The sequence below is a fragment of the Rhinolophus ferrumequinum genome, chromosome 8, assembly GCF_004115265.2.
Source record: "Rhinolophus ferrumequinum isolate MPI-CBG mRhiFer1 chromosome 8, mRhiFer1_v1.p, whole genome shotgun sequence".
NCBI lineage: Eukaryota > Metazoa > Chordata > Mammalia > Chiroptera > Rhinolophidae > Rhinolophus > Rhinolophus ferrumequinum.
Window position 1 is genome coordinate 8,682,895 of NC_046291.1, and position 23,757 is coordinate 8,706,651.

At 39.2% G+C, this 23,757-nt stretch overlaps 1 protein-coding gene across 2 annotated transcripts in view; it reads left to right on the top strand.

Annotated features, from left to right (window-relative positions):
* The window catches only part of PID1 (phosphotyrosine interaction domain containing 1), a 213,950-nt gene that overhangs the window by 91,682 nt on the left and 98,511 nt on the right, over positions 1 to 23,757 (top strand). For both annotated transcript variants that reach the window (XM_033112830.1, XM_033112829.1), the window contains one exon: positions 12,821 to 12,967. In XM_033112830.1, the coding sequence (XP_032968721.1) occupies positions 12,833 to 12,967 (135 nt within the window). In that variant the 5' untranslated portion in view covers positions 12,821 to 12,832. The remainder of the gene's footprint in view (positions 1 to 12,820; positions 12,968 to 23,757) is intronic.

Below are 23,757 nucleotides of genomic sequence, written 5' to 3' on the forward strand. Positions count from 1 at the left end.
CCCAAAAGAGACCACATGTGAGTTATGGCTCACCTGTGGCAGAGCATGGGAGGAAGATGGCCTGCAATGCAAGAAGGTAAAATTATTATTCAGCTAAATTTATTATTTTATTGAATAAAAAGTTATTCAGCTAAAAGTCGTAGCAAATTTTAAAGGTCAATTGGGGGCCAGTATGAGAGTACAGAACCTTTGGTTGCTGTATACCCAAGTGGAATTCACACCAACTCATAGGCTCTTCTAAACAGACCACCACCACAGGGGCTCATGGGAAAGACTGAGAGCCAGGCTAGAGGCCAGCGCTAACCTCCTGTGATAATATAAGCCTGGAAGAGGAGTGTGGTTGCCACACACACAGACCAGCTGGACTCTTGTCCCCTAAGGATTACAAAACTTCACAGTTAAGGTGGAGTGACAAATCCTGGGGCTCTTCAGGTACAGGTAAAGACCCATTATAACTTGTGGAGACGAAAAGGAAAGAAAATCTCTATGTCTGGAGGAAAGGCACAAATGCTATAAGGCAGGGCAAAATCAAGATCACTGAGAAAGCCTGACTTTTGAGACTAAAGGATACAGGACCTGCCTAAGACTGAAGTAGAACAAGAGAGAAGAAACTTTTCCTGCCTTCCTCCCCTGCCCAACTGCCAGACTAGAAAGCACTAGTATGAAGCAATTGCAGTCAATCTCTGGGGACAGGGAAAGAGTGAGGAGAGAGACCCTCTTTGAGTCCCAGGTATACAGAATAATCTGAAAGCTGAGGGTGGAGCAAGAATATCCTTTCAGCAAACCAGACCCCACCCTAAAGATAAGCTAATTCTAGAGGAATTGAAATCTGTGGTATGGCAGTAAAACCCACACCCAGACTGATTACAGACTAGATTGATTTGGCACACTGCACAAGTACCTTCCCAAAAGAGATACGGTCAATTTCAGGTATAAAGACTATTTACCTCAGATTCTACTGCCGTGATGTCCAGAATTCAATCAAAAAATATAAGACACACAAAAAAATTCAAGAGAAAAGCAATCCATTGTGAGGAGACAAAGCCATTAACAGAACCAGACTCAGAGATGATTCAGATATGGAATTTAAAATAATTGTGATTAATATATTAAAGGCTCTAGTGGAAAAAGTGAAGAGTATGCATGAACATTTCAACAAAGAGAAACTAAGAAAGAATCAAATGAAAGTGCAAGGGAAAATAAGAACAAGAACAGCAACCCCAGAATAACAGAGATGAAGACCATCTTTAATGAGTTTATCAGTAGACTCAATCCAGCCATAGAAAGAATATGTGAACTTGGAGACAGACTGTTGTTTTGATTGTATTGATTTTCTGTGTTATATTTCATTGATCTATCCTCCAACATTTATTATTTTGTTTCTTCTACTCACTTTGGGTTTTATTTATTCTTCCTTTTTTTTTAAGTTGAAGCTGAGTTTATTGAATAGAGAACTTTTTTCTCTTGTAATATTGGCATTTCGTGCTATAAAATTTCCCTTAAGTACTGATTTAATGACATCCCATTTTTGACATGTTGCATTTTCATTTTCATTCAGTTGAAAATACTTTCTGTATACTTTTCGATTTATTCTTTCATGCATGGGTTATTTAGAAGTGTGTTATTCAGTTTCCATATGTTTGGAAATTTTACAGAGATTTTTCTGTTATTACTTTGTATAACTTGAATACTAAATTTACTGGGTATTTTTGTTTTTGTTTTTCATACAACCCAGAATTTGGTCTGTCTTGATAAATGTTTTATGTACACTTGAATTCTCTTGTTTTTGGGTGAAGTGGTCTATAAATGTCAATTATATCAAGTTGGTTTTTGGTGTTATTCAAATTTTCTATATCCTTGCTGATTTTCTGTCTATTCATCCTATCAACTTTTAAGAGAATGGTATTGAATTCTCCAATAATATCTGTAGCTTTTGTCTATTTATCCTTGTGGCTTATCGGTTTTCATTTGCTTCTTTATATTTGGAATGAATATCTGACAAGCAGCATAGAGCTGGATCTTGTTTTTAATGAATATCACTATATTTGCCATTCATTGAGTATTTTTAATACCCTTCTTAGATTAATTTTATAGATTTTAATCCATCCTCTTATTATTTGTTTTCAATTTGACTCATCTTTTTTTTGCATTTTTTCCTTCTATTTCTGCCTCTGTTTTTATGATTCCATTTTGTCTTTGTTAGTATATATAAATTTTTGGTTTGTTGTTTTGATCATTGCCTTATGGTTTATAGTATATACATTTAACTTATCACAATATACCTCAAATGATATTAAGCCATGTCACATATCCTGTTAGATCCTTACAATAGTATATTTCCATTTTACCTTTTCTGACTTTAGTACGAGTGTTGTAATACATCTTATTTTATACATGCTAAAATTCCTACATTATTATTATTTTCCATAATTTTAGAAACAGTCAAGTATCTTTCAATGAATTTTAAATAATAAGAAAAAAATTGCAGTTTTTATGTAGTTACTCTTTTCTGTGCTCTTCGTTCCCTTGTGTGGATTTGTATTTTCATTTTTTATTTCTGCCTGATTGGCTTCCTTTAACATTTCTTATAAGAAAGGTCTGCTGATCATGAATTGTTTCAAGTTACATATGTCTGGAAAAGTCTTTATTTCACCTTCATTTTATATACAGAATCCTGGGTATAGAATTCTAGGTTCACACTTTTAATTTTATTTTAGTATTTTAAAGGTGTTGTTCTACTGTGTTCTCCCTTGCATTATTTTCAGTAAATAATTAACTGTCATCATCTTTGTCCCTTTGATTATATTAGGGAACCTGATTATGATGTGCCTTGGTGTAATTTTCTTCATATTTCTCATGCTTAGAACGTGTTGAGATACTTGTATATGTGGATTTATAATTTTCTCAAATCTGGGGAAATTCTAGCTATTATTTTCTCAAATATTTTATCTGTTTCTCCCTACTTCTCTGGTATTTCAGTTATACATTTATTAGCTCACTGATAATTTTATATCAGTTATACAGTTATATACTTATTAGCTCACTGATAATGTTTTCCCATCTTTTCCCTCTGTGTTTTATTCTGAATGGTTTCTATTGTTTTGTCTTCAAGTTTACTGTTCTTTTTACTGTACTGAAATTTGTTATTAATCACACCCAATGTGCTTTTCATATCTGACCATGTAGTTTTTATCTTTACAAGTTAGATTTGGCTCTTTCTACATCTTCAATATATCAACTTATCTTTTGGAATATATGAAATATAGTTTTAAAGCCATTGCCTGGTCATTATAACATTGGTGTCAGTTCTGGGTAGGTTTTGATTAATTTATTCATCTCTTCATTATGGGCTCTATTTTCCTGCTTTTTTGCGTATCTGGGGATTTTTGATTGGGTGTGAGACATTTTGACTTTTACCTTGTTGGTTGCTGGAGATTTTTGTTTTCCTATAAATATCCTTTAACTTTATTTTCTAGAATTCAGTTAAATTATTTCAAAGCACTTTGATCCTTTTGGATCTTTTTTTTAAAGACTTGCAGGTGGAACCAGAGTGGCACTTTGTCTAGTGCTAATTATTCCTCACCACTGAAACTAAACCTCCTTTAGTGTTGTACCCAGTGCCCCATGACACATGAGTCTTTCCAGTCGGCTGGTAGGAGCAGGCAATATTATTGGCCCTGTGTGAACCAGCACTCTAATCTCTGATCCCTCCCACTGGTTCTTTTTCTTGCATTGGTTAGTTTCCTTTTGCGCATACTCTGATTGGTATTCAGGTGAATATTTAAAGAGACCCTCTGCAGATTCTGTCTCTGTGCAGATTGCTCCTCTTTTTTTTTTTTCTCCCCAGGCTTTCATCTCTGTCTCCTTAACTCTGGGACTCTGCTGGGACCTTTCTGCATTTCTCTCTGCACTGCAATTTGCACACTCTTTCAAGGTAGTAAGCTAGACAGATTGTAAAGAGAGCAATCTGTCAAGGATTGCTCTCTTTCATTGTCTGATATCCAGTGTCTCACAAACTGTTGTTTCATGATTTTTTCCAGTTTTGTTAATTGTTGTAAGTTTCAGGGTTCATTTGGTCCTCGTTACTCCATCTCGATTGAAAGTGGAAGTCAAAAAATATTGATCCTTAGTAGTTTAATTATATTCTGTGCAATAAGATACACTACCAGGGGTATGTGGGAATACCTTACACAGAGAAGAATTCAGTCCTAATTCCTGGAGCATACTCATTGTGTGGGATGACAAACAGATATGTTGGCCTATTTATATTATTACTTCTCTCTAGCATTCACTCACTCACTCTCTTCTTAGTTGAATTTTCATAATTTAAATATAGGTATGAATTAGTTCAGCTGTATGTAATTTTTTTTTTTCCATGAGTGGGTGAAATTTTTGTTCCGTGCTCGTAGCATTTGGCATTATCCATCAGGGGTTGCAAATTTGAAGGCCTATAAGGGTCAAACAAGTAATATAGGAGTGAAGTTGGTAACACATAAGATGACTATAAAAATAGTCACTTGTATTTAGTATAGAAAAGAATGCTGGCAGTTGGGGAAAGAGAGACCCTGGCAAATTGCAGAGTAAATAAGGAGCTATTTTTTTTTTGTCAGGAAGGAATGCAAGTTGCTTTTGTAGATCTTCTGATCTTTCATGAGAAGTGGAAATGCAAATTTTAATCATATATACCCCAATATTTGAATACTGCTTCGAATTTAAGCACTCTGTGAATCAAATAAAACATATTTATAGGCCAAATGTGCCTTTGAGCTGAGAGCTTGCAACCTGTGTTTTATAATACAATAGTTTAACTGTTAATACAGAGGGTGCCCCAAAAATTGTATATACATTTTAAGAAAGAAAAAAAACTGTATTAAAATTACGCTGATGATAACCACTTTGAGCAATGCTTGTAATTGCAGAAGTCAAACGTGACTTGTATTCATCTTCTGTTATCAGTATATATTGAGTATTACAATGTTAATACAGTTTTTTCCTTTCTTAAAATGTGTATACATTTTTTTTTGGCACCCTCTGTGTATAGAAAAATAGTTTAGAAGATGACAGAAACAACTTAAACTAGGAATATAGCGTGTAAGTGTGTGTATTTCAGATCAGTAACAAAAATAAATAAGTGATTATATATACATATATTTATGCACACATGCACACTCCCCTGAGGGAGCGTTTCACACGCGTTGGGGGCTTTTCGCATATTCTGTGGGCGTGGAGCTAGTTATTTTTGTGCCCCTCCCACATAATCTTGAGAGAATCTGCGATATGTTAAAAAAAAAAATCTTCCATAATTAAAACTGCATGAATAAATATGGGTATATGAGCATGAGTATTTTCAGTTAGTTTAATAATAGCTATCATTTTTATATAGACAGCCTTTTAAATTTATAAGTGTCTGGAGGTAGGCCTTTAAAATTAAGCTGGAACTTTTTTGAATAAGGCAATTACTAGGATAATTTGGAAGAAGGCAAATGCCATGTTGGTGTAGGTCTTTCTTTTCTTGAAATGCCATCAACATAAAACTGCATGAAAAAATTAATCCTTGAAATCAAATAGTGCAATTTTCTATATGCCTGCTAGATTTGGGGAGACTGTCCACCCCTGTTTTACTTTTAAAAAGGACAAAAATAAACAAACAAAACCATTTGCATTAAAACATTTAAATAAACGTTGATTTAATTAAGTAGAATTTTCTTCTCTTCACTCATGTAATTAATTACTCTCAATCACTTAACACATTTGCTGTTTAACAGAAAAAATATTTTTCTTTTATTTTGTTTTTATGTGAAAATGATAGAAGAAGTATTTAAAAGAAGAAATCTAAGAATTTACATTCAAAACAATAAACAAAAGAAAGATCTTATTACAGGTCTCAAAAGAATAGAACAATTGTTGTTTTTCTCATATGTGGGACCTGATTATACCTTTTTTGAAAAATAAGTGCTATAAAACATAAGGAAACCACAACTGAGTAAATTCTTTCATACCCCAAAGTAATTAAAGGAAGTGTGATAATGAACGCATGTCGAAGCCCTACTGATTTTTGTATGCTGGTATGAGGGGGCAGTTATTTGGGGTGCTGAGGTTTTCCATTAATTTTATTCACCCACTTGTTCCTTGTGGTTCTCGTAAAGAGAACATCTGCGGTGTCTTTGAAGCTTGATTAGGGCATTCCTGACCCCGTAATTAGCAAGTTAAAAATGACCATTATAGCCAGCCTTCAAAATGCAAGGATGAACCAGGGATTAAAATCTTAATGCCTTCCCTTTAATTTGTGTGAGGATAGTGGTCCAAAAAGAGGAAGCACCATTTGCCTTCCCAGGATGCTTTATATTTTGGATACAGAATCAATACAAAGGTGAGAGCCACCTGATTTGAATTGGTAAAATATGGAAATCCTTGCCTGCTAAACTGTCAGAGATTAATGTCTGAATAGGAGAAGGATGGGCCAACTGTAAAATTATACAGGGCCTGGTGATCACCCCATCCGCATAATGGGGCTTGATTTAGAGGCTCTATTTTAGGATCACACATAAAGCACCAAATGCAGAAAGCCGAGCTTTGTTTAATTTGTCTGGGGGCAGTGCCCTAATTTTCTACAACACCATTCACCTCCCTTCTTTGAGAATGAATAAAACATCTACTTTATGGAACTCTGTGCGTCTTTCATTTGGGAACAGTCACTTTTCCAAGCTCCGCTGTTAGGTCCCTCTTTTTATAATGCCACTGGATTATGTATGATGTTTTAGGTTGCATTGTCTTTATTGCCGTTGCATGTGCAAAGAACAAGCACTGTGATTTTGGACGTGATATAACACAGCCTTTTAAAGTAGACCGATGAGAAAACTGAGACCCAGGCAGTACAAGGCCATGTGGCTCTGACAGAGCTGGTTGGAGCTCTGTGTCTTGGTTAGCCTGCAGGAGAGCTTGTCACCTGAACCGGGCATCACTGCAGGTACACACACCGTGTGGCTGTCTCGAGACTTGGAACTTATCTCATTTTGGCAGTAGCTCAGAGGGCTTTGTCATAGACATGAATCACTTGGGGATTATAATACCTTCTTCAGATTATTATTTGGGGCTTTATCATTAAGGCTCAGCTTGTTCAAATAACTAAGTGCAAGATTCACTTATTTTTTTTTTTTAAAGATAATGTTGCTATTCATGCTGCAGTTTAAGATTTATGAAGTCTTTTTTAAAATGTTCATTAGTGGCTCCCATTTTATTTTCACAGATGACTTTTCATTAAAAAGTGATTTGTATTGACGAGATTCCTTTAGTTGCAAGGATCGCACACCCAACTCAAGCTCGCTTAAACATAAAAGGGGATGTACTGGTTCATATTCTCAGTAAAGACCATGGATGGGTCTGAGTCAGATACAGCTGGGGCCAGGGCTCGGCAATGTCAAATCTCTGACTCTCCATTTCTCAGCCCTCCTTGTCTCTGTGTGGTCGCATTTTCAGACTGACCTTAGTGTATAGGAAGGTCAGCATCAGCTCTGCCCTCAGATCACCTCAGTCTAGTAACCCTGTGTGTCAGTCTCGCAGAAGAGTGGAGTGTGTTCAGCCAATTTTGAGTTTCCTCTGAACCAATACCTTTGACTGGGGACAAGTGGTCCTCAGATGGTCAGCCTGTGTCACATATTCTTTCCCAATGTCAGGGGATGGGGGATTGTGACCCATAACCCTATTCCACAAAGCAGTGTAGAGTAGAGGAGAAGGATCCCCAAGGAAGGGGACAGAAGAGCGTTCTGTCAATGTAAGAAATGCCCAAACCTGTGGAGAATTTGTATGAGTTTATTTGAGCCAAACTGATGACAATTTCTGGGAAGCAAAATTTCAACGATTGAGAAAATGCTCCAGAGAATACAGTTTTGCAGCTTATTTGATACATTAGAATCAAAGGAGGACATAATGAGGGTTACATGAAATCCGTTGGTGGTAGATTAAGGGGGTGGGAGAAAGCAAAGCGGGGACATCTCTGGGATTGCATAAAAAGTAAAATGAAGAGACACATACTTCTTTTTCATTGGTGGGTACAGGATAGTTAATAATTAACATGTACAGCACACAGAGATCGTAATCGGGAACAAGACACCAATGAGGGGTTCTGTGGTCTGCTCTGGTGTGTGTGGGGGGGTGTCCTGAGAGGTCTGGAAAAGGAGATCACTGACATTTCAAGGTATGTTACCTTAGATGCAAAAAGACCACAGACAGGCTCTCTATGGTAATGAATGACCTTTGTCAAGGAAGCCACGGACCTAGGATGTGGCTATCCACCATGACCTGCATTTGGTTAGGAATTTTTATGTTCAGACCATCCTATGTGGTTACTTTGGGCCTCCTGTGAGCTTGTCAGGTATGTGTCCCAGGTTTAGTCGACGGTTCTTATGATAAACAGCTATAGCTATCACACTTCTACCACCTGAAGATTTATAAGAACAACTCAGAGTTACATAAAAATGTTATTTTTCTCTAAAAAGATGCATTATTGTAGAATCAATGATTCATCAAATAATTCACATTTTATTTCTCTCTTTACCTTTATCCTTTCACAGTGGGCATAAAGGACAAAATCATTAAAGAAAAAAACCCACTTTTTTGAAAAAGGAATCATTTTCTCTATTTTACTTTCAAACATTGTCTTACCCTCTCTCCTTAGCTCTTCTCACCAACTTGTCACATAGATCCGCAGTTGTCATTTGATTTAACAGTCGCTGCCTACTGTGAGAAACCCTTTCAAGCAGAGACTAACATTTTACTTCTGTTCCAGCTGTGCCTACATACTGTCTGGCTGAATGTAGGTGTTCAGTAAAGGGATGTGGAATGAATTGGTGAGTGAATGCATGACACACACCTGCCTGGCTGGAGGTGCCAAGGCTTTGAATAGTTAGGTAACTGAGGTTGCATAACTCATTGTATTGAAGTTGGAATTTGAACTCTGTTATCTTCCTATCACCAGTTTAGGTTTTTAAAATGTTTATTTTCTTTACTTGGCTCCTTAGCCATGTAATGAAGGGTGTGTGTGTGGGGTGTGTATGTGTGCCAGGCTGCAACTTTCAGTCTCTCTGTGTGCTTAGCGGCTGAACCAATAGTTAGGACATTGGTTCCCACAACGGGGACAGGAAGACAATCTCAGAACTTCTGGGCAGTGTGGTTGTCTAGCCCTCATGAGAATAAAATCACTTCTAGTGCCATCCTCAGGAACTTCCTGTATAGCAGAAGTCAGGCTGAGTTGTGCTGTGGTTTCATGTACCTCTCACAGAGCCCCAGCAAAATGGCAGACAGGGGAGAATGTCCCTACTTGCTCATTATGTCATCTTCTGGGTCGCTGTCCCCTTATTCTCTTCATCTTGGGGCCTCAGCACTTTCCCACTGAGACAATCTTCAGCCATCTCTCTTAGTGATCCATGTTTCTCTTCTCAGACCACTTTGCAACCCCAAACCCCACACCCTCTGTTGGAATGGAATTGATTAAGAACACAGACAGAATCTTCCAGAATAATATGAAGACTTGCCCTACGTTTAAAAAAATACAAATCAGGGGGCCAGCCCCTTGGCTCAGGCAGTTAGAGCTCCATGCTCCTAACTCCGAAGGCTGCCGGTTCGATTCCCACATGGGCCAGTGGGCTCCCAACCACAAGGTTGCCTGTTCAACTCCTCGAGTCCCGCAAGGGATGGTGGGCAGCGTCCCCTGCAACTAAAATTGAACACGGCACCTTGAGCTGAGCTGCTGCTGAGCTCCCGGATGGCTCAGTTGGTTGGAGTGGGTCCTCTCAACCACAAGGTTGTGGGTTTCGACTCCCGCAAGGAATGGTGGGCTGCGCCTCCTACAACTAGCAACGGCAACTGGACCTGGAGCTGAGCTGTGCCCTCCACAACTAAGACTGAAAGGACAACAACTTGAAGCTGAATGGCACCCTCCACAACTAAGATTGAAAGGACAACAACTTGACTTGGAAAAAAGTCCTAGAAGTACACACTGTTCCCCAATAAAGTCCTGTTCCCCTTCCCCAATAAAATCTTTAAAAAAAAATACAAATCAATACTCACTGGGAAAATAAGGGCAAGTCTCTCTCCCATTTAAAAAAGTATTAGGGCTAGCAGCTTTGTATCCTAAAGGGTGGCTGTATCAGTCAGGGTGAAATCAGAGAAACAGAACTAGCAGGAGATATATATTGAGATTTATTCAAGGAATTGGCTTATGCAATTATGGGGGCTGGCCAGGCAAGTCTGCAATCCTTGGAGCAGGCTGTCAGGAAGGGTGGGATGACCTCTTGGGCATGGACTGATGCTGCTCTCCGAAGGTAGAATTTATTTTTTTGGGAAACCTCAGCTCACCTGTTCAGGTGGTTCAATTGACTGAGTCAAGCCCACCCAGATTATCTACGTAGGATAACCTCCCTTACTTCAGTTCAAATGGTTATGGACTATAGTCATTCTGCAAAATACCTTCACAGCAACACCATGATTACTGTTTGGTTGAATAACCTCACCAAGTTGACACCTAAAACTGACCATCCAAGTGACCAGTTGGAGTTCTAGTAGATTCCATGTGGACTGGTAAACTGTTGTAAGCACTTGGGATACTTCATGGAGTAAAACAGTTTCTGCTCCTATGGCGTTCATATTTTAGTGGAAGATGACAGACAATAAAATAAACTACATAAACTTATAGTGGTGATGCATAGTGGTAAGAATAATAAATCGGGAAGGGAATAGACAGTGATGAGTAGATATGTGTGCAGAGCTGGCTACATAATTTGTGGAGCCCAGTGCAAAATGAAAATTCAGTGTCCTCTATTGAAAAAATAGAAAAAAGTGTCATTCAAGGTACTAAACCCAAAAACTTGTTCTTTCTTCCATGAATCTCTCTCTGAAATAGTCATGGTGGGTTTTTTTTTGTTTGTTTGTGTTTTCCCCTACTTAATGTTCTTCTAAGTAAAAAACCAAAAGAAAAATTAAAATTTGCATTATTAACATGATTTTACCGTTCATCATTATATTGTGAAATGCCCACTGTCCATACAAATATCAGAGCTAAATTACTGAAATTACACAATTTTCAATTCCTGCATTTTGTTCTTCCCAGAATAGTGGAAACACTCCACAAAACAAACTCACCTGTTGTTGTTTCAGTTCTAATAGGTGCACATTCCCCTGACCCTTTACCTTTGGTTTATTGACCATCTGGGTGGCCAGTTGGAGTTCTGGTAGATTCCATGTGGTTAGTGTAGAGGGATAGAAGGAGGGGAACCTGTTCATTTTCAATATAAGTGGTTGCCTAATACAGGAAAGTCATACAAATGGAAAGGATATGACAGAGTTCCTTGATCATCCGTGTTTCTTAGAACACAACTGACTTCTTTCTGAATTTGAAGCAAGTTCTAGTTCTAAAGCGTGGCCTCCTGAGGCTGTCAGTGCACCTGTGTACTGAGTCAGAGGCTGAACATGCTTACCTTGCACTAGGTTTGTGTCTTACTGAATTCTGTATAGTGGAGGATGCACATATTGTGAGTACCTCCTCTGCTCATGAAGTACTCCACTGTTCCATCAGTCTTAGCTTTCAAAACAGAAGTTTAAAGGTAAAGTTACTAAAGCTGTCGAGATGGTGACATGAAACCAAAGGCGGAGACCGCGCACAGAGCCCTCCAAAGCACAGGACCCTGTGAGGCTACGTAGGTTGCATGCCCATGAAATCAGCTCTGTGTATATATGTTCATGTGTGTGCTATTTTAGATAAAGCTGATAAGGAAGGACTATCTCATAAAGTGACATTTGATCAGGGTCCCCAAGGAGATGAAGAAGCAAGATTTGCAGACACCTGGGGCGAGAGCAGCATGTTCAGAGGTTTAAGGCACATGTGGCTGTTGTTTATTTTCAGAAAGTAAGGAGGCCATTGTGGCGGGATCCAAGTAGGAGAGAGAGTGAGGAGTAGGAGATGAGATCAGAGAGCCCACGGGTCCCTGAATCGTGCGTGGGCTTGGAGGCCAAGGTAAGGACTTAAGATTTTTCTGTGAGAAGAGGGAAGGCTTGCGAGAGGTTAGCAGAGGGATGACACTCCATGATTAGAAGTTAGAAGGATCCCTCTGGCTGCTGTGTGGCAGTCCTCTGTACAGGCCAAGGTTGGAAGTGGTGGGACCGGTTTGAAAGCCGCTAGACCAAGCAAAGATAGGACCTGGACTGTGTGATAGATAGTGGTAATTAATATGCTTGGATTCTGTTCACATTTCAGAACTAGTGCCAACAAGCGTTGCCTGTAGGATGGATATTTACTTAGAGTCCTGAGATAGCAAATAAAATAGTTCATTAAGAAGTAGTGAATTTCCCAGAGTTCCACAGTCAAGGCATAGCACAACTGGGGAGGCCGAGAACAGACGTTTCATTTTCTTTTTCATCAGTTCTCATTTTCCATTAGCTCTAGACTTTCCCCCAAATTGCTCCTATAGCATCCTCTTTTGAACATCTTCATTTCTTTAGCTGAATTCGTCATGGATTACATCTCTAGGATTTCTTCTGTATATATCACCTTGGAAGAACTTCTCAGAACAAGATCGTGGGTGGCTTCACCACTACCCCATGTTCCCATGGTGTCTGAATGGGGGTTGGCTGTCTCCCATAGTTTCCCTTTAGTAATGTCCTGACAGTTCCTCCCGCTCTATTTCACCAAATATCGTTTGGCCTCCTCTGTTAAGACAGTTAATAAAAACAAAGATTTTGCTACTGGGTTTGATGTACAATTGCACCACATACAATTTCAACTGATTTAACTATCTTTGGCTTGTTTTTTTTTTTTTCTGCCTTGCAGCACTTTCAGACCATGCTGAAGTCTAAATTGAATGTCCTAACACTGAAAAAAGAACCCCTCCCAGCAGTCATCTTCCATGAGCCTGAGGCCATCGAGCTGTGTACCACCACACCCTTGATGAAAGCCAGGACTCACAGTGGCTGCAAGGTATGTGGCACGTGGCCAGCAGAGGCCTCTCGGTGGGGCAGACCAAAGGACATGGAGCCCTAAGACACTTCTTTCGCAATGGTAACATTAAAAACAAAAAAAAAAAAGAAAATATAAAATGACTAACAAAATAAGCTCACTGAGGGATGGTAGTATGAATCCAGATACCAATTTATTTTTCTTAATGATATAATTCATAATTTTGGGTTACACATTAAAGACATAAGTTTAAGGATATGTGACTAAAAGAGCGTTTTTGCCATAGTTTTTACAGGCCTGTGGAACTTTGGGCTTCACAAGAAAGTTCTGTCCTTAATGGTAATTCCTCCTTTTGTATTTGCAGTCTGAATAATACATATCTTAACAAGTATAAAACAAAACAAGTTTCTCAACAGTTGTACTCTATGCGTCCTTTGGGGAGTCATTGTGCATTTTTGTTTTGCTTCAGCTCTCAAAAATTATACTAATATTCATGCCTCAGAAGCCATTAAAAACATTTTTCACTTATGTAAGCTATAATGACGACATAGAAAGAAAACTAGAAATGAAATGTATAATTTTGGTAGGCTTTTGGATTCTCACAAGATACTCTTTTTCACATGCGTTGATGAATATAGAAGTTGGTTGAAAAGTAATAAAGGAAATATTTTATGCATATTTTGTCATCAGAAATTTGTTTTGAGTGGTGAAAATAAAATGAGGGGCAGGAAAATGCATGTTTGCATGTGGATTTCTTTTATAACTTTGGAGATACACTCCTTTCCTTATTGCTGTCCAGGTTAGGGAAGCAAAGGACACTCCTTTCCTTATTGCTTTTCAGGTTAGGGAAGCAAAGGACACTCCTTTCCTTATTGCTTTTCAGGTTAGGGAAGCAAAGAAAGATCCATTGCTCTTTCTTGTTGGAGTGTTCCTTTTCCTGCCCAGTTCTTGCCTCGCTGTGGTGGGATTGGAGCCTACTGCAATCACACACGTCCATTCATTCCACAAATACTCATTGGGTGCTCACTGTCTGCTTGACACTGGGGGCAGTGTGGTTAAGACTATTGGCATCTTTATGGGGCTTAACTGCTCGTTGGAGGAGGGAGAAAATACAGGCAAACAAACATCGGCTGATGAGAAAGCCAGTCTGTGAAGAACTTGTGGAAGACTCTTTTGGGCAGAAGGAACAGGAAGTGCTAATCCTCAGAGGTGGCCTTGGTCTTGTGTATTTTAGAATGGAAAGCAATGGGCCCATTGTAGTTGGGAAGTGGAGAATGTGGTGATGGGTGGTGGGTCCCAGCGGTGGTCTAGATATAAAGAGCCTTGTTGTCATGGCAAGGAGTTTAAACTTTGTTCTGTTCACTATGGGGAACCATCAGTGGGATTTAGGCAAGTGTGTTATGTGACTCCATTTTGAGAAAAGCAATTCTAAATGGTCCTTTTGCTTAGGTGGATGTCTAGCTTCCAAGGGCAGTTGCCAGTGGCTCGGCTTCAATTGATGAGAGTGGATCCACACAGCTGGCCTTAGGTCACAGTGTACGCCACACTTTTGGTGAATTGATGATGTGAAGGAATAATACAAATGTTCACTAAATTTAAAAGTGATATGAAATCAAATGGGTTCTACTTCCTGTAGAGATTTCCTAAAGTCATTTTGAATTCTGTTCCAGTTGGGGAGAATGGTCCCTCAAAGGAAGATGAAGTCCGTAGGGACAAGTACGAAGAGAAGAATTTAGTTTGCTAAAATCTACTGATTATGTTTTAACGGGAGGGAAAAATGCAGTTACGGAGTAAAGGGACTTAGCAATCCAATCCAGATATGAAAGAGGTATGTGTGTGTGTGTGTGTATTATATAATATACTTTATTTATATATATATGACTCCATTTTGAGACCAGCGATTCTAAATGGTCATTTTGCTAAGGTGGATGTCTAGCTTCTAAGGGCAGTTGCCAGTGGCTCGGCATATATATATATATATATATATATATATATATATATATATCTCCAGAGAGAGAGAGAGAAAGAAAGAGAAAGAAATATTGGCTAGGAGAATAAAAGCCATCATTTTTCTGAAAAGGAGTATATGCTTCAGGATTCATGGCATAACTTTTTTTCCCTGTGTGCTGCCTTAGGTCATGTTCATTTATTTCACTTCTATATTGAAAAAGATAGAAGGCATTCCGAAGAGCATGGCAGGCAGAGCAAGGGTCAGCCTGGCGTCAGTCTGTGGGGCTAGCTAGAGAAGGGCACGTCAGCAAGGCCTTCGCTGGGCACAAGGGAGAGCGTCTGCCTTCCAGGTGAAAAGCACATTCCACCGGGCTAGACACACTTTATGAGCTCTCCATCTCTAGAAATCTTGAAGAGGAGACTGCAGGCACAGATCATTATAATCTCAGGATTGGGGATCTCGGCCAAGACCTCTTGAGGTACTTTCCAGGTTTATGATTCCATGTGAAGGGTGAAAACCTCTAAAGCCTCGTTCTTCAAATTGTATACTATAACACACTTGACACATTTGAATGTTTGTTAATGTTTATTGGGGTGACAGTGGTTAGTAAAGTTACATAGATTTCAGGTGTACAATTCTGTAGTACATCAGCAATATCTCACATTGTGTATTCACCACCCAGAGTCAGTTCTCTTTCCATCACCATGTATTGGATCCCCTTTACCCTCATCTATGAAATCAGTCAGACAGAAAAAGTCGAGAACCATATGATTTCACTGATATGTGGGATATAAAACTGAAAACAACAAAAGAACAAGACAAACAAATAAAGAAACAAAACTCATAGATACATTTAAATTTGAACTAAACATACTGGAGTTACGGCCTTTAAGTCTCAAGGACAATATCGCATTTGTATTCAGAGTCATATTCTTTCATTGAAAAACAGAAGAAAGTTCAATTTTTGATGCTTGATATTTTTGTTTAAAATCTTTATCCCCCTCTGCCCCCATCATCCTCTGGAACAAAGTGCAGTGTTTCCTCTTTGATTCTTGCGAATAACGGAGCTCACAGAGTGCCAGCTGCAGAAGGAGCTCTGTCCGGGGCTCATGCCTGCCAGGAATAATGAGCATGGTGGAGCCCGCCCAGCTGCAGGGCCAGCCTACGAGGCCTCCATCTTCACACAGTCCTCGTTTTTTTTTTTGTTTGTTTTTTCGCCTAACAGCTCTCAAGTTGTGTTTGTGTAACTTTAGGTTTGGGGAAGGGACAGAGGCAGGAGGAAGCCGAGGAAAGGGGAGTTGAAAATGGATTATGGTTTAGCACCATCGAGGTCCTGGCTGTCTCAGATTCCCCATTTTCCTCTGATCTGTATTCTCCGTGGGTCCTGGTGGACTGCCCTGCCAGGCTATTCATGTGGCGGGCAGCTGGGTCTTTGTGTGTTCTCCTCTATTGCTGCCACTTTTTTTTTCTGGAGTGGAGTTCTTTAACTGTACCACCCACTGCATAACATTAGGTCGCTCCCACCAGTACCCTGGCTGGAGCTGCCGGCAGGATCAGAGATGCTGTGTCTGATTTTGCATGGCAGCGATGGCTTCTCATTCATGTCTTCTCCTGCCTGGCACAATGGAATCCTAGGTGGCTTCAGCTTGTTAGCAAACATTGGTTTCATTAATAGTCATTGAAAAACCTACTGTCTGTGTACATGGAATTGTGTGGAAAGGGATCAAAGTAGGCGTTGTGGGTAATACAATTTATAGCCAAGTAGAAGCAGTAAGTTGAGAGTACCAAGAAAATTGCAAGGGCTTCTGATATTCGTGTGTGTGTGTGTGTGTGTGTGTGTGTGTGTGTGTGTGAAACCCGCAGAGGGCAGATTTCTGGACCTTCTTTCCAGAGATTTTGATTCAGGCACTCAGCTTAGTGGTGGGGAGCAAAAGCCTCTACTTATTAGGTTGGTGCAAAAGTAATTGCGGTTTTTGTAATGATTTTTATCTTTTAAAACTGCAATTACTTTTGCACCAATCTAATAAAAACAGACCATGTAATTTCCATGGTGCCTGGACCATGCTTTGCGTTTCAGGACTTGAACCACAGAGCCATGTAAGTGACATAAATGAGCACACACCCTGTTAGGTGGGAGATGGAGTGAGAAGTAGTGTGTGCGAGCAGGTGGCCCTTGTAGGGTTAGAACGGGTTTGCCACAAAGCTGACCAGGAGGCTGACGTCTAAGCAAGGGCCTTAGGGCCAGCTCTCACCTAGGATGCTATAGTTTCCAAATGTGGCCTCCTGCTGAGTGAGGCACTTGGCCTGGCCTCCTCAGAAAACTTGTTTAAGGCCCTTGCTGTCTTCTTCCCATTTGTGAGGGCAGAAACCATCAAACAACCTAGTTTCCAAGAAAGAATTCATGATTCTTAAACCATAACAATGTTTGAATGACTCTTTTTGAGATTCTTTGCACTCAGGAGTGGCAGTAGCAGTCCCTTAGTTCTCAGAAGGGATGTGATAGGTTTACAGTTTCATGGAATGGAGAAGAGAAGTTTCTGCGCAGAAGGCTTGGCAGGCAATCCTTAAACCCTACCGTTTTGTGCACGTGTCACATGGCCAGTTTACAAGTGAATTCCACAGATCCCACTTATCTTATAAGAAGAGCGCCTGATTTGAATTTAAATCTGTTGAGAATTAGAATCCCTTGTATCTACTTTCTACACTTACATCTTTGTGTTTATTTAATCAGTTATGTATTTAATTGCTGAGAATTTTGTTATGTTGTCTCATTTTCTCCCCCCTCATTTTAGCCAAAGTACCGATTTTTTTTTTACCTGTTAACAGAAGGGAGAAACATTAATTATATCATGTTGTCATCCTCATCAAACACATCTTTGCAGCCCTTTGTTGGTATAGGTCATTTCGGGCATTGCCTGGATCCAATTAAGCCAATTAGGCATACTTTCTCCCCGCAGAATAAGTTTCTGATTTTGATATCAAAACAGAATACCGATAAAATAATAATATATAAAGTAAGGTGCAGGCCCATGATCTTTATTGGTTATTTTCCTCTAAATTCAGAGTGGATGAGATTTAATTCTCGTTTAGTTTTCTCTCCATTCTTTCTCAGACTTCCTTGTAAACATCAAAGCACATCATTTCTGCTTGTCTACAAAACACAGGAAGGTAAAAGTTGACACAAGCTGACATCTGTTGTTTAAGAGACCAGCTTTTCCTTTCCTGCAATTTTTACTCTGTCGACTTATAAATTTTCTGACTTTCTCGCTCCCTCCCTTCTTTACTTTTTTACTCCTAATTTTCTTCTTTCATTTCTTTCTTTATCCACCGGAACATACTATACATCCTTAGGATGTCCCAGGTATTGATAGGAACACAAAGACAAGCACTAGTTTGGGATGCTTTGGGTTGAAATAACAGAAAACCTAACTTGAATTGACTTAAATCATTGAAATGTATTTGTTTTCAAATATGCAAATCCATCAGGAGGGACTAGAGAAAGAAATGTTAGAGAGGCAACAAAAGAGTGTTGACTGCAGAAAAGCTAGGCTTAATGACTGGAGGGAGATATCGGCCGTGTGGGAAGGGCCCCGGCAGGGAAGGCAAAGGCAGCGTTCTCAGGTTGTCAAGGCAAGGGTGCCCTTCCCTTCCGTGCTGTAGCCCCACCCCCTCCCCTGAATACTTCTGGAGGATGTTATTGCGTAGATGAAATGAGCCTCAGTTGGAGGACAGGCGACTCTCTCTAGGGCCTCTGCACAGGTAGTCATGGATGACCATCAGGTATCATGTAGTTTGACCTTCTGCATTTATGGGCTTTTTTTTTACTGGTGTGGAGGGTGCTCTCATTCACTGGAGAAATCCCGAGTCCCCCCTTTTCAGGCTTTTCACTCCATGTTTCTAATTTGGCAATCCATTATTCAAGGTGTGGGTAGAGAAAGAGAAGCATGATGTCAGAAGAGATAATGGATTCAGTCTTGCACAATTTGAGATAATTAGTGGGACCACCGAGGGGCGGCACCCAAAGGGCACCTTGCTACATGAATTTGGAGTTTCATAGATGTCTCTTCCCTCAAGGAGAATGGGCCAGGAGAAGACTGAAGTGTGAGGCAGGCGTGCTCACACACAAACTTACACATATAAACATGCACCCACCTCTGATATTTAATGACCAGAGCGAGAAAGAAGAATCCCTGGAAAAGGAGCATGAAGAAAACCAGAACAAGTTCCTCCTCTCCCACAGGCACTGCAACTGTTCTCGACTTTATTCCTCCTTTTTCATCCTCCTCAGTGTACCCACTTTCCTGACCACCTGCTCTTGTCAGAAGCTAGTCAAGCAGAGAAAATGGCTGTAACTACAGGGACAACTGAAGCCCCAGTATTATTGTTTTAGAATTGGTGTTTGTGTATATGTTTGAGATACAGACAACAGGCTGCTGCTCTGGTACCTAGCATGGAAGGATATTTTGTCTTACGGTTTTCATGTGACCTCCTTAGCTCTGAGTCCCAACTGATGACTTTCAATTCTGTACTGTGTTCTTTCCACTGATAGCGTGGTGGCTTCTGCACAACTTTTTGTCTTTCGTGAGCTCACTTTTAATTTGATGACTGAAAATCTTTTCATACTAGAAGTGTCTCTATGTCAGCTGACAAAAGTGTTCAGAATGTATGTTGTTCTTTCTACCTGAATGCTTATGGAGTGGGAGTGTCAACTTCTTTATAGGGTCACATTTTCCCTTCATTGATGGGCGCAGTAGAGTTATTTTCCCCATTGAGGAATTACCTAGGGATTTCTGACACTTTCAAACGACTTATTTTCTGGTGCCCCCCACACTGAAGCCTGGGGCTGAAAATAGCCATTTTCCTCTAGGGAACCAGATTTGGCATTGAAGCTTAAGCTTTGGATTCATGTCAAAGACGGTAGCTTTCTGAATCTCCAAATTTGTGATGTCACTGCCTACTTTTGTCTGCTTTAAAAACTCTTGAGAGATTGGCAAAATTTATTAGTGAAAAAATGGGAAAACAATCTACACGTCCAAAAGGGATCTAATAGTTTTTCTCCACAATACTATGGAAATCATGCATTCATTAAAAATATTGTTGTAGAAGTTATACAGACATGGACATTGTTCATAATGTATTAAGTGAATAAAAAAGCTAGTTGCAAAATGTTATTAGGATCCTATTTTTGCAAAATAAAACCAAAATAATTATATGCAAAGTTTGAAAGAGAAGGCTCACACTAAAATATGAACAGAAGTGATCTCTGGATAGTTGAGTATGGGTAAAACTTTTGATTTTCTTACTTTTTGCATTCCCTAAATTTTCATCAATGAGCAAACACTGCCTCTGTAATAAGTTTGTAAAAGTAATTATTAAAGAAAAATATTTTCTTTGGGTAAGAAGTTTGCCAGGAAAGATATCTGTAAGAAACTCCATTCTAAATGAAGCATTTTAGAAAATATTTTGTTTGGCTGGAGTAGATATTCAAGAAGTAAAAAAATTGTGTTCCTTGTATGTCTGAACATTTCTTTATTCTACCCTCCTTTTTTGGCATGTTTGGTCAAGTATAGAAATATAGATTGAAGAAATTTCTACTTAAAATTGTGAAAGCATTGCCCATAGACTTCTTTTTTGGTTTTACGTGTACGTGCAAAACAGTGTGATAGTTAAACACTTACACCCCTCACAAAGTGGTAACCCCTTCTCCCAGTGTACTACCCCTCTGACGTCATATATAGGTGTTACAATTCCATTGACTCTATCCCCATTGACTCCACGTCCTGTGACTACATATATATAAAATTATAGTTGATGTCCAATATTATTCAGCTTCAGCTTCACGTGTACAGCGCAGTGGTCAGGCATCTACACCGTCCATGTCATGGTCTCCCTAAAAAGACAGATGCCCATCTGAAACCCTACAAAATCTTTACAACATTATTGATTATATTACACAAACTGTCTTTCATATCTATGTGGCAATGTTGTGAACACCAATTTGTACTTTCTAATCCTCTCACCTTCTCCCTCATCCCCACTCTAGCAGACATCAATTTTTTCTCTATCTCTCTGAGACTATTTCTGTTTAGTTTGCTCATTTATTCTGTTCTTTAGATTCCACATATAAGTAAGATCATGTGGTATTTGTCTTTCTCCTATGTCTTCTGTGTCTTGGTGTGAATTTCCCCCTGAATTCATCCATTTGGAAGGTAGTGGGTCTTTTCAATTTGGAAACTCTTATTTCTTGGTATTTTAGGAAACCTTAAGTAAAATTCCTACGTTCCCTCCTAATTTTGGAACCATTTGAGAGATAAGAAACATGGTATAGATAGATTAGATAAAAATATCAATTTTATAAAACTTGCTTTGGAGCATATGGCTTAGATGTGTAGACTCGTTGGGTTTTCTAAAGCTTCCAAATCTTTGTTGAAACCTTTAACATGTTACTGTTTCCTCTCCCCTGCATTTTGTCCTTTTGTGCTTATGACTTAAAAAATGTCCATTGTGGTCAGTTTAGTGAGGTTTGGAGAAGAGATAAATACTGAAGGTCAATTTGCCATCTTTATCCAGAAATCCTCTCTGAATTGTTAAACCTTCTGTAAATGGCTAATTTTAGCTGTTTGAACTTTCCTTGTTTTATATCTTTATCTAAGATGGAAATAGTGATCCTTAATTTACCTTCAAGTTTAAAGAGATATTTATAAAGTACTTTGAACTTTTTGCAAGAGCATAGCTGTATAAATAAAATAGTGTTGTTGCTCAAATATAGCTCCCCTTGGTTTGTATGGAAAGGTCAATGGACTGTAGACAAAATGGTAGCAGATGAGGTATAGCTATTGAAGTGGCAATAAATAACCCATATCGTAAAAAAGGTCATAAACTTTTCTCTTAAATTTGAACAACTATTCTTATTACATCTCTGAGTATTTCAGCTCCTGACTACTCAGCAAATAAATTATAAAAAACACTGTAACAACAGGTGCAGATGTGTTCCTTGGTGTGCTGGCTGTTCATTTCTTTGTTTTTACTGAAAATATTATACATTCATTTCTTGGCATGAGAAATGATGTCTGGGCTTCTGTGCATACGAGTTCTCTAAATGAGACATTAGTCAGATTGGCGTTTATGAGTCACCAGCCATCTTCATAAGCCAAATCCAGGAGTTATAAAATAATTTACTCTGGAGGTAATGGGGATAAATTAAGTTTATCATCCAAAGAAATAGGAAAGCTACCTCATGAGCTAAAGATCCTACTGAAATTATTCTTTCCCCCCCACATTGATGAATTATGCTTTCTCTTTAAAACTTGTTTTTGTGATGCTGCTGAAGAGTGCTAGAATTCTCGTATGTTACTATCTAGCTATGCCTGCAACCTTTGTTTGGGCAGGAAAGGTGCTGTCCGTTATCGTAAAGACATTTTACTATTTGTCTGTTCACAGGATGGTACAAAACAGTTAACCTTTCTTCTTAAAGAGCTCATCAGTTCGTTCTTGTGTATAAAAGTCCCTCCTCCTCTCGTTCCAAAGGTTTCTTGAAGTCCTTTGACTCCTTTGCTCTTCCTTGCAGCCCCGTCCCACAGAGGTCCCTGCTTTGGGGGTAGGGGTAGCGACAGGGGGCTTCAGGGCCCTCCGTGTAAATCTGCAAGATAAACACATCCTTGTCTTCATAATAAAATGGAGTCCTTTCTACAGCAGAAACCTGGTTTATTCAACGGAATCTTGATTTTGTTTTTCCTTAGCAAAGGTCAGCTCTCAGAAAAGACGAAAGAGCTCAGGGAGGGAGATAACTCATCCTGCCATATGTATGCTAGAGCCTTGCAGAGAAAAAGAGTCAAAGGAAGGGAATTTAGCGTCCCACGAGGACAAAGAAAAAAATTAGTTTATTTGTTCAGAGTTACCAAAAGCGCCTACTATGGACTTTATGCATTTTTTTTCTTTTTTAATTACACATTCTTTTAAACAAAATGAATGCTCCCTACTGATAACTGTAAATTTATTAATATATAGGTTTCATGTACTGGATACTAACACATTTAGATATTTTAAATATACATAAAATGGAAATTTTAGAATGATCTGAAATAAATGATAGTGTATGTATATTTTGTTAATTGTGATGGCTTCATATCATAATTAGTTTAGACAAGGCTCTTCTTTAATAATAGTGGATGTAAAACCAAATTTTAAGTGGCTTTCATAATTTCAGTATTGTTTAGCTCCCCCAGTGGATCATTAGTTTTCTCCCCAGAATGAGGTAGAAAAGATCACATGCCAGGAGGACATGCATCAGCTCCACCCTTTTCTTGTGATCTATTGCGTGAGCATTCTTTATATTATCTGAAACCTGTCGTTTATAGGCAAGGATCTCAGCTGGGTTTTGTTCAAACCAGACTACATATGACCCATCAATCCACTGAGGTGGGCAATCACAGACTGTAATGTTCTGAGAAATCATGCGAGTGAGGTGCTCCTGCCAAATCCTTTCCCACCCGAGAACTCCCACCCTCACGAGACTTCCAGTCGTGTGTGTAACGCTGGGTATCTGACATGTGGCCTGGCTGAGGGTGCCGGTGTGAGTCTGTAATAAGTGATGCTGAGCTTATGTCTTATTGGAAGATAAGAGCAACTGAAAACAGAAATTCTAATGCATTCTGTCCCTAACCTGGGGGTTTATCTTGTGACCCCCTGGGAGTACATAGTATACTTTGGAGTTGAAGGATCTAGAGAAGTGTGCTAAAGACACCGGGGCTACTTCTTGGCCTGTGTAAGAGTGTGCCAAGATCATTCACTGACGCATGATTAGTGTTTCGTGAGGAGAAAGTGATGGGCTGGTGTCAGATGTTTAGATCTAGTCCAAATT